This window comes from Lathyrus oleraceus, chromosome 4 (genome assembly GCF_024323335.1).
Source record: "Lathyrus oleraceus cultivar Zhongwan6 chromosome 4, CAAS_Psat_ZW6_1.0, whole genome shotgun sequence".
In the NCBI taxonomy this organism is placed as follows: Eukaryota; Viridiplantae; Streptophyta; class Magnoliopsida; order Fabales; family Fabaceae; genus Lathyrus; species Lathyrus oleraceus.
In genome coordinates, this window is record NC_066582.1 from 369,774,696 (window position 1) to 369,786,039 (window position 11,344).

At 38.3% G+C, this 11,344-nt stretch overlaps 1 protein-coding gene across 1 annotated transcript; it reads right to left on the bottom strand.

Annotated features, from left to right (window-relative positions):
* Positions 1 to 441: 441 nt before the first annotated feature.
* Positions 442 to 1,275, bottom strand: LOC127137481 (U11/U12 small nuclear ribonucleoprotein 31 kDa protein). Its single transcript, XM_051063940.1, has one exon. It carries the CDS (start codon positions 1,273 to 1,275, stop codon positions 442 to 444), a length of 834 nt encoding a protein of 277 aa, XP_050919897.1.
* Between the last annotated feature and the right edge of the window lie 10,069 nt (positions 1,276 to 11,344).

The window sequence follows — 11,344 nt, forward strand, 5'->3', positions numbered from 1 at the left end:
TTGATTACATTACATGTTTTAACTGAACCAAAATAAAAAACATAATGAACAGGCTTTTCCTTTCTGTTTTACAGGTAAACCGAATGCTAAATTAAGCCGATAAATAAGAGACTCGTCTGTCATCATTCATTAACTATGAAAATATGGAATACACAAAAATGCTCATCACCAATTCACCACCACTATCACTAATTACTACCACAATAACTAATAACTAACATGTGCTTGTGATCAAAACCATAAACACATCCAACCAAGCCAACAACATATAAACAATTTCATCAATTACACCATATCTTGATAAAAACAAAAAATTGCCATTTAGATCTATGAAACACTGGCACATATATAGACACGACACACAGGACTAGTTGAATAATGCGGTAATGCGGAATACCAAACACACCTTCAATCTGAAGTGTCAATGCTACATAGTCATGATCAATCATCATCATCATGATCACTCTCATCACTGAAATACCCAGCTTTCTTCCCTTTCTTCTTCGTCCTGTTGTTGTCCAAACCCTCATCATCATTTCTGTTTCTCCCCAGCAACCTTTCACCCGCTTCATCATCCACAACAGAAGCCCAATTATCGTCAAACTGCTCCGCAGCAATCTGATCACCCTCCTCCTCCTCCTCATCACATTCCTCCTCCCCATCCCTATCCCTCAGCCCACTAAATCCCCGTCGCGGCTTCTTAGGCTGAGGCCGCGGCCTCGGCCCCAACTGATTCTTAGGACACTCATACGACAAATGACCATGCCCCCCACACTCATAACACAAAGCAGTCTCAGTATTGTACACGCGCTTCCGAATAAACTCCGGAGCACGTCCATTATCAGCAGCCATAGAAGCAGTTAGAGTCCTTCCATTGAGAATCTTCTTATTCATCTCCGCCACGGCGCATTGAGCGTCATTACGAGAAACGAATTGGACAAACGCGACACCGCGGCATAGGCGCGTGTGACGGTCTTTGAGAACGGTTACACGCGCGATGCGGCCGAAAGTAGAGAAGAGCGTATGGAGATCGGAGTTTGTTAGGGAGTAATCTAGATTAGAAACGTATAGCTTCGATTTTGATGGTGCTAAGGGTTCACCTGTTCCTCCTATTGATGATCCTTTGTTGTTCGGTTTTGATTGGGGTTGATTACTGGATGTGGTGCCGGTGGTGGTGTTGTGGGTTGAGGACGAAGCGCAGTAGCGGTAGTAGAAAACGTCGTGGTCTTCATCGCTGTCGCTGTGTTTTCGTTTGTGTTTCTTCTTTCTTGACATTTTTTTCGGTTCAGGTTTTTTCTTTCCGGCAACGGGGTTCGGTTTCCGGCGACGGAATTAGTTCTCCGATGCTTCTTTAATCTATAGAGGAAATCTGAGAGTGGAGAGATTCTATAATGCGTTTGAGAAACCCTAGAGAAGTGAAGCGAAACTCCAAGCGGATCTGGACATGGATCCGGATATTTTGGATTGGTTTTATATATGGTTTTATCCATTCTTATTTTTTTATAAGCAGTACTATCCATATGTAAATGGACAACTTGCTCACTGCCAGAGTACTTGTAAAGATAGCATAAAACTAAAAATTATTATGTTTTAATAGTTTTTTGTTTAATTGGTCAGCCACCCATCTGCATATATAAATTTTAATAATTTTTTGTTAGTATGATGCTAGATTTTTTAAGACAAAAATTTCTAGTTCGTTAGATATACAATTTTATTATATTATTTTAGATCATATTTTAATATCTTAAGATAAATAGAGTTATTGAAATTTAGCAAAAATAGAATAGAGTGAAATAGAAATTTTATTACTTTATTATTTGAATAATTAGCGATAAAAACAAAGTAAGTTTTTGATTCTGCTCATATAAAAGAGAAACAATACTGATGGAAAGTGATGAAAATTTTCATTCTGCTCATATTAAAGGGAACAATACTCGTAGAAAGTGATCAATACTAGTAGAAAGTGATGTAATTTTTTATTCCTCATATCTAAGGGAAACAATGCTAATGAAAAGTGATGAAATGAAATAAAATAGAATAATAAAATTTTATTATACTGGATCTGATTTTAATTAACTCAAACAATGTAATCTTATTCTATTTCATCTCATATCACTTCATATCATCTCATGGCATCAATTTAAGCAAAACCTTAGTCTAATAACTTCAGTTTCACAACATTTAAAAACTCTTATGTAGAATTTGTCCAGAATTGAAGAGGACTCATCTCTTACTAGAAACTCAACAATTAATTTGTTTTCAAAAGTAATGCTTTATTTATACGCTTAGATTATGTTTGGACATCTTAAAATGAAGATATAAGAATAAAAATGAACATAGTGAATCAACAAAATTAGAAGTACATACGATTAAAATGCATCAAAATCGATGACATCTTTTTAAATTTATTGAACTTTTCGCATTAGACTTTTTTCTATTGTATTATTTTTCAACATCATTTAATTTCTAGAACTCATGCATCCTATCCAAAAAAGCAAAGTTCTCACTCAGATGTTTCTTCCTTAAGACGTTCTCTCCATTCTACGAATGTTGGTGGTAGAGGACACCCTCGTTTCAAATAAGCTTGTATAAAATGCATCTTAGTAGCAATCTGTGTAATCAAGACAACCCGACCATTTAAATTATTTGGAGGGCAACTTAGCAGAGGGAAAACGATTTACGAAAAACTATGTCTTGTAAACTAAACTAAAACTCAGTCATATACATTTGATATAAGATGACTCATTTTAGAAAAATTCATCCACTTTATTGTCGTTGTGGGGACACCAATTTTACTAAGAATCAAAGGATTTTGAATAGCTTGTATTTGTGCATTAGTCATATAGAGTCGCATGTAATTGTCGCAGCTCAAAAAAAGATGATAATGCGATCCCTCGCGATAGGACGCGGAAAAAAAATGTTGTTCGAAACAGAGTCGCCACCGAACTTTATTTATTCCAATGAAGGAATAGGAAAATATCGAGAAAACCTATAGAAATAAGAATAATGGTCGTCGCAACCATATTCGGGTTCGGGAGTCGATTACGCAAGGGGAAGGTATTAGCACCCCTCACGTCCGTTGTACTCAACGGGAACCTTTTAGTCTGATTTCGCTATTTGACTGTTAATTGACTGTTTATCTGTTTGCTTCGAGTAATTAGAATTGATGATAGATGTGGATGAAGACCTCAGGATGGGGGAAATGGGAGGTTTTTTATTAGTGTGCTCGCGAAGATACAGCAATCTCCTGCCTACGTATCCTTATGGTGCAATAAGGAAATCAAGAGCATTCGTAGTTCGGGCTACTACGAATATTGGTTGTGTTTTGTTTTGATGAACGACTATGTAGGTCGGCGTTCTAACGGCTAAACACTGGCTTGTCTACTCTCGGTGGAGGCTCTAGCACTGGTTTGTTGTGCGCATTAGAAAGGATTGACAGTGTTCTTTTTGAAAGGGTTTTGGTCACGCGGGGGTGACGAGTTGAATTGACGTGTTTGGGTTTGATTGGTTTCGATCGCTCGAGGGCGAGAAGTTAGGTTTCATTTGTTGATGATTTGAGGAACAACGAAAGATTGAGCAATATGGTGTACACCAATCGTTCAATTCTTTCGAGGAATAATAAGGCGTGCGCCTTCTATTCCCTTTTCGTTCGAATTGTTTTAAATGTTTGTTTGTGGATGTTGAATACGCACGGTAGTGAGGCGTACGCCTCCTACTTGCTTATTCAAAGAATAACGAGGCGTACGCCACCTATTCCCTTATCCAAGTTTATTTAACGTGTTTTAGTCGGAAGTCGATAATTTGTGCAATATGGAGTACGCCAATTATCCAAATAATCGAGAGACGGTGAGGCATACGCCTCCCATCTTTTATCACCCGAGGTTTAAATTGTAAAAAGATATGTTTAGATATTGTATTCGATTTATGAAGATAGCTTGAATTTTGGGTTGGTAGGTTTGGATTTGTCGATGATTTGAGCAAGGTGGCGTGCGCCAATTATTCAAATAATCAAGGAGTGGTGAGGCGTACGCCTCCCATTCTCTATTGAAGTTGTATAGTTTATTTTGTAAAATTGGGTTTGATATAAGAGGTGATTTGAGTTTATTCGATTGTGTTTTAAGTTTGATGACAAAAACTCGAGCAATGTGGCGTACGCCAATTATTCGAATAATCGAAAGATAGTGAGGCGTACGCCTCCTATCCTATTTATTATCATAAATTTAGAATTAAATGTTTTAGAATTTGTAGTTGATTTGGAAAATGATTCGAATATGATGGTTGAAGTTTAGAAATAATTTGAATTTAGAACCTATGTTTGATTTGAAAAATTGATTTGAAATTGTATGATTATTAGGGTTTTAATTGAATGACGATTTTGGGAACATAATCTGACAGCACCCAAGTATCTATCATCAATAACATTAATTTACTCTTAATAATATTTTAAAAGAAGAAACAATCACCCCTTAAAGCAAAGAAATAAATCAAAATAATTTTGTCTCTCTCTCTTAAAACGACTCTTCATTCTTTCTGGAAAATATCCTCTCCCTATTAAATCGTGTGCATGGTCCCAATCCAAAACTGCAGAGAGAGAAAATTTTTTTGAAAGGAAACCGATGAACACCCTTCGGTGTTCATCCTCAAACAAACCAGGACTCGAACATGAAGTTCAAAACTTCCAACATGAGAAACGACCACAATCCCGTCAAACCTCCAAATCCTCGACGGGATCTAGAAAACAGTAGCGAATCGGAACCTCAAAGGAAAACCTAATCTTAGCTTCTAACCCGTTTTCTATATCACAATCAACAACAGAAATTAACGAGTCAAAATACAAGGTCAAAGCACTTTAAAGCAAAATAAAAGGGAAAGATTCCGCCGGAGCATCGTAGCCCCGACGAAGACCTGACAGCCATGATTACCTTCGGTGAGTATGTATGACGTTGTCCCTCTTCTTTTGCTTGTTGTTTCAAGTTTCTTCCTTTTCTTTCTATCCTTCTGTATCCACTCCTTGTTTTCTGTCTGATTCTGACTTTATCCTCTAATTGATTGTCATTTCCTTTTGCACACGATTGAAGGGGTCAAGCTCTTCAAACCCTGATTTTCAGTGTGAAAATCAGAGCTGAAATACAAAGTTTTAGCGGAGCTTTTCGGTGTAAGGTTCGTTTGGGATTTCAGCAGAGTGACGGTATTTTTCTTCTCTCCTTTTTCAATCGATTAGCTTTCCTTTTTATAGAGTGAAATGAGCTCCCAAAAATCGTGTGTGGATCCTTGGCAGATGGTGCAAAAAGGAATCATTCCGTTAGCATCAAATCTTTCTTTAGATTCTGGTGGGGACCAATGTAAATGTGGTAGGAAACGGATTTGATTGTGGTCCCAAAAAATCTCCAAATGCGTGGCCGTCTTCACTGAATCTCCCATCTAGTTTTGACTGCGGTGAAACCTTCAACAATTGAGGTAAGGAAATTGGTATTTACTGGCATATATTTTAACCTTAATTGATGACTTCTCAACTTCGATTCACAACACTTCTTCCGTTTTTGCTGATGTGAGGACTTAATACATTTAGGTATGAACTGCTGCTCAAGTATTTTCGAATCCTGTGAATCTTTGCCTTTGGTTTATCATAACAATTGTGTGCTTACAAGTCTTATGACCATTAAATTGATGCCATGTTCGATACTTGGTTTGGTATTTGGTAGGTGATCTGAATGATATTCAGGATGCTTGATGATACTTGTATGGATGTTAACCTTGTTGATGGCTGAGCTTGGATTGCTAGTCTGCTGTGTTTTACATGGTGGTAGTCATGATTGCTCTGTGATTCTATTACCATGAGGTTAGTCATATGCTGAAAACCTGTTAACTTGGAATGTGATGTTGTTAGCTATTGTGTTAGAAGTTTGAATGAATTTTTGCTATGGTAATGATTATTTTTGTTTTGGATACTTTGCTTGTGCGTGAGCTGATTTGTGGGTTGCTATGCTTGGTGATGCAGTAGTGGTTTGTGCAGTTTTTAGATCGTATATTTGATCAAGGTTAGATGGTTTGTTAACATGTTTCTTCTTGTCATGGTTCAGCATCTGTCATGGTTCTCTGATAATAGGTTCTATTGTAACAGTTTTTTTTTTGAAGCATACCCTGGCACTGTTTTGTTTTGGAGCATTATGGCGTTTAAACCAATCCCGTCTTTAATTGATGATTCATAATGCAATGGTCCTACCGCTATAGCTAAACCTTATGTCCCAAAAAGGTGAATCTTTAAATGTATCCTCATTTCCAAGTGTAGGCTAAGAGATACTCTCAACTGTGTTTAGCATGTTAGTTTTCTCGATTGTTTAACATCTCTGCTACCGACCAAATCCCTATCCAGTTATTAACATCAACATTCTGGAACTGAATCATCTATCTTGGAGTTGATAACCATCCTGCCATTGAAGGATAATCATGTTGCCAAGGTCTGCAACATGGCCTGCTGTGGGAGGAATACTCTGAACTTGTGTCTGTAGCCGTTTTTTGTTTTTTGGGTGTGACGGCTTGTTTTTGCTGTTTTGCCGTTCGGCAGTTTGTGATAGTTTTTCTTCTTTTGATCATAATTTCTTTGGGAAAATCCTTACTCATTGTTTCTTTGAATCCTGCAGGTTTCACTCATGATACCAAGTTTACTGCTTCTGGAAGTGTTTTGGTGAAGAGAGTGCATGGAGTTGTCGTGGTCAACTGTCATGATGTTTTAAGCTTATATACTTTTTTATTGTAATGTCCTCAAGTCTTTAGATCATAGGCCATGGCTGTGTGTAAATCATGAGGTCTACCAATATAACTGTAAACTATGCCCCTTACAAAATATATTCTCAGAAGGATCGTGCCCATATGGAAAAAGAATGGTTTTGTACATCTAAATTTGTATTTTTTGATCAAAAGTAACATTATTATGAAGTCCATAGAATACTGTTTCATTTTCTTTCTTATAGGAATTAAAAGACATTGAATCTAAATCCTCAGGAAATTTTCTCAAGTCAGGACCAGGAAATGCAAATCCTAAGCCATCCGTTAAATAGCTCTTTAGACGTGGCCCGAGATGAGTAGAAAAAAATGCTTATTTAATAAGAATGCTCGCCATGAGACGTGATGGACCATAATAATGCACCAATCTTGTAGGTCGGCCAAAAGGACTTGTTGATATGAATCAATTTGTACTTATGAACCAAATGATGCTTTTTATAATCTTGAATTAATGAGACGTGAGGCTTCAAGGGAACCTATACATGGAGTAGATGATGTCATTGACTACAATGACATGTACCATGCTCAATGAATGAATAACAATAATATGCATCTTGTAACACCCCGATGAAATAAGGCTAATTATTTAATTTAAATTAATATAATATTTATTGAATTTAATTAATGAATTGGAATATTATTGGATTATTATTGTTATTATTTTGGAATAATAATTATTGGAAAAATATATAAGTGTGAAGTAAGGAAAAGAATCCCACTTGGAAAAGAAAGTGTTTTCACGTGAAAACAGAGAAGCGGCTCAAAAAGAGGAAAAGGGCAAAGAGGCAGAGCAAGAGGAAGAAGGTTGGAAAAGAGAAAAGCTTGAAGCTTAAAGATTCGCCGGATTAATCAGGTAAGGGGGGTTTATCGTCGATTAATGGGTATTATGGGATAATATGTAATGGGTAGTGATAAACCGTTAAATTGACCCTAATTGGGATTGTGCATGTTGGAAAATTGTGATGAATAAGTTGTGTAAAATCTGAAATTTAATCCGTAATTAGATGGGTAGTGTTTTCCCGAACGTATGGCTTTTTACGGAATCGGAATCGGAGGTCCGGAAGTCCTCCAACGGCGGAAAATGCGGAGAATTCTGCATTCTGCCTTGTGTTAGCGCAGGAACTGCTGTTTTGTCTGCGTTAACCGGTTAACCCAGGGCGTTAACCGGTTAACACTGTTTTGAATTATGAAAATGTACTGTTTTGCCTGCGTTAACCGGTTAACCCAGGGCGTTAACCGGTTAACACTGTTGCGTTTTGCCAGAAAATGTGTTTTTGCCTGCGTTAACCGGTTAACCCAGGGCGTTAACCGGTTAACACTGTTGCAGAGTGGAAAAATTGGCTTTTTACTGTTGTGTACATAATTGAGAGTTGGCCTATGTTGGCATATGATGTAATAGGGATTATATCCCGCTGTTTTGAGCAGTATAGGTATTAGTAGAGAGTGCTAATACTGTGTTTAATTGATTGACATGATAATGATGTGTTGATACATGTGTCGATGATGTATGATGATATGCATAATGTTGTGAATGTATATATTATGCGTGTATTGGTGAATGGACTGTTGTATGGCTTAGAGTGTGAGCATATGTCCATTGTGGAATTGTTGTTGATGTTGCATGCTAGATGATTAGTGTGCATAGTCTAGCCTTTGGGGCTGTAGCTAATTCCCATAGTGAGGAATTAGTGAGTGAATCATTGTGGAATTGTTGTTGATGTTGCATGCTAGATGATTAGTGTGCATAGTCTAGCCTTTGGGGCTGTAGCTAATTCCCATAGTGAGGAATTAGTGAGTGAGTCACTAGGTCTCAAATGAGTGGGACTAGTGAGCTTAGTAGCCGTATCTGGTTTTGATCGGTGAGCTTGAACTATATGTTCAAGAATAGTCGGTACCGCATGTGTGGAGTCTCATTGCATAATGTATGTATGGCGTATAATATGAATGGATGTATTCCAATATTATACGTGTGTTTGTGTTGTTATGAAGTATGATATGAGATTATACTTGTGTTTTATGTTGGTGTTGAGTATGATGTTGAGCTGATGTGCTGTTACTGAATGTATGTTGCAATTAGGGTGATTGATGTGTTAAATTACTTAACATGACATAATATTTTATAATGCTTATTATATTGATTAAGGAACTCACCCTTACAACTATTTTTCGGGTAACGAGAAATGAGTTGATTAGAAGCGAATGCTTGGAGTCTAGTGTAGTCTCCTTAGTGGGTCATGCTCTGATAGATGTAACATCGGGAGGGAATATTTTTAATTGTTTTGTGGTTGGTTGTTGGACCATTTTACATGTAATATGCTACATGTTTTGCATGATTGAGTTGACCTCTATCCGCTGCGTATTGTGCAAGTATTTTATGTTTTGAATTAAATAATGAGCATGACTACGTAATTGGTGTGAAATATTGTGTGACACCCTTGGTGCATAATTACTCTGATTGTTATATGTTAATATTTTAATTAAATATTTGGGGTATTTTAGAAGGGTGTTACATTAGTGGTATCAGAGCCTGGTTGGTCGAGTCGAGTCGTAATTATTCTGTTTCCCCTGTACAGGATAGGTGTTGTGTAACCCTATCAGTACTTATTGTTTAGCTTTTTGGGCTTTCAGAATAGAGATGGCTGGAAGAAGTAGAGACGATGCTGTGATTGCTGAGGCTCTGGGTATGCTAGCTGGAGTACTTGGAGGAAATCCGAATGTTGTGGGAATGGGAACTGCTCGTCAACTGAGTGAGTTCCAGAAGAACAATCCTCCAATGTTCAAGGGAGCATACGATCCAGATGGCGCTCAAAAGTGGTTGAAGGAAATAGAGAGAATCTTCCGAGTGACTGAGTGTGCCGATAACCAGAAGGTCAGGTTCGGTACGCATATGCTGTCAGAGGAAGCTGATGATTGGTGGGTTGCTACCCGCACTGAATTAGAAACTGCTGGTAATGCTGAGATCACTTGGGTCGTGTTCAGAGAGAGATTCCTGAGGAAGTACTTTCCAGAGGATGTTAGAGGAAAGAAAGAGATAGAGTTCTTGGAATTGAAGCAGGGTAACAGGTCTGTTACTGAGTATGCTGCTAAGTTCACAGAGCTGTCGAAGTGTGTGAAGTTTGAGAACGGGTTACGTCCCGAGATCAAACAGGCTATTGGATATCAGCGGATCAGAGTGTTTTCTGACTTGGTTGACTGTTGCAGGATTTTTGAACAGGATTCCAAGGCTAGAGCAGAGAGCTGTCAGCAGAGGGTTGATAGGAAAGGCAAGAATCAGAATGATCGCGGAAAACCCTATGCAGCTGGCAAAGGTTTCCAGAAGCAGAGTGGGATGAAGAGGCCTAGTGGGGGAGACTCTAGTGCTCCTGTTAAGTGTTATAGATGTGGTCGGGCTGGACATCGTGTTCATGAGTGTACCAGTGCTGAGATGAAGTGTTTCAAGTGTGGCAAGGGTGGTCATTTGGCTGCAGAGTGTCGGTTGAAGACTGTAACTTGTTTCAACTGTGGAGAGTTGGGTCATATCAGTCCACAGTGTCCTAAGCCGAAGAAAGAGAATCAGTCAGGAGGCAAGGTCTTTGCTTTATCGGGTTCTGAGACTTTTGTAGATGATCGTTTGATCCGAGGTACGTGTTATATTAATGGCTTTCCTCTTGTAGCTATTATTGACACCGGTGCTACTCATTCTTTTATATCTTTGGATTGTGCTGTGAAACTTAAGTTAGAGATATCTGAGATGTATGGTAGTATGGTGATTGATACTCCTGCAAAGGGTTCAGTGACTACTACTTCAGTTTGTTTGAATTGTCCTTTGAGCATTTTTGGTAGAGACTTTGGGATGGACCTAGTGTGTCTTCCACTTGTGCAGACTGATGTTATCTTGGGTATGAACTGGTTGGTGTTTATTGATGACATTTTGGCGTATTCAAAATCTGAAGAAGAGCATGCTGAGCATTTGAGAGTGGTCCTAGGAGTTCCACGAGAAAAGAAGTTATTTGCTAAACTGTCTAAGTGTGAATTTTGGTTAGAAGAGGTGAGTTTTCTTGGTCATGTGATCTCAAGAGGTGGTGTTGCTGCTGATCCTTCTAAGATAGAAGCGGTATCTAAGTGGGAAGCTCCGAAGTCAGTTTCTGAGATAAGGAGTTTTCTTGGTTGGCTGGTTATTATAGGAAGTTCATTGAGGGATTTTCTAAGTTAGCATTACCGTTGACGATGTTGACTAGAAAGGGGCAAGCGGTTGTTTGGGACTCAAAATGCGGAGAAGGTTTCCAAGAGTTAAAGAGAAGGTTGACTACTGCTCCTGTTCTGATATTTCCGAGTTCGTCGGAATCATTTGAAGTTTACTGTGATGCTTCATTGTTGGGATTGAGTGGTGTGTTGATGCAGAATAAGCAGGTTGTAGCTTATGCTTCGGGACAGCTGAGGGTTCATGAGAGGAACTATCCGACGCACGATTTAGAGTTGGCAGCTGTGGTGTTTGTTCTGAAATTGTGGAGGCATTATTTGTACGGGTCAAGATTTGAGGTTTTCAGTGACCATAAGAGTTTAAAGTATTTGTTTGATTAGA

Bases quoted from the DNA above. Each gene is read 5' to 3' on its own strand.
- LOC127137481 (XM_051063940.1), bottom strand. From the start codon at position 1,275: ATGTCAAGAAAGAAGAAACACAAACGAAAACACAGCGACAGCGATGAA.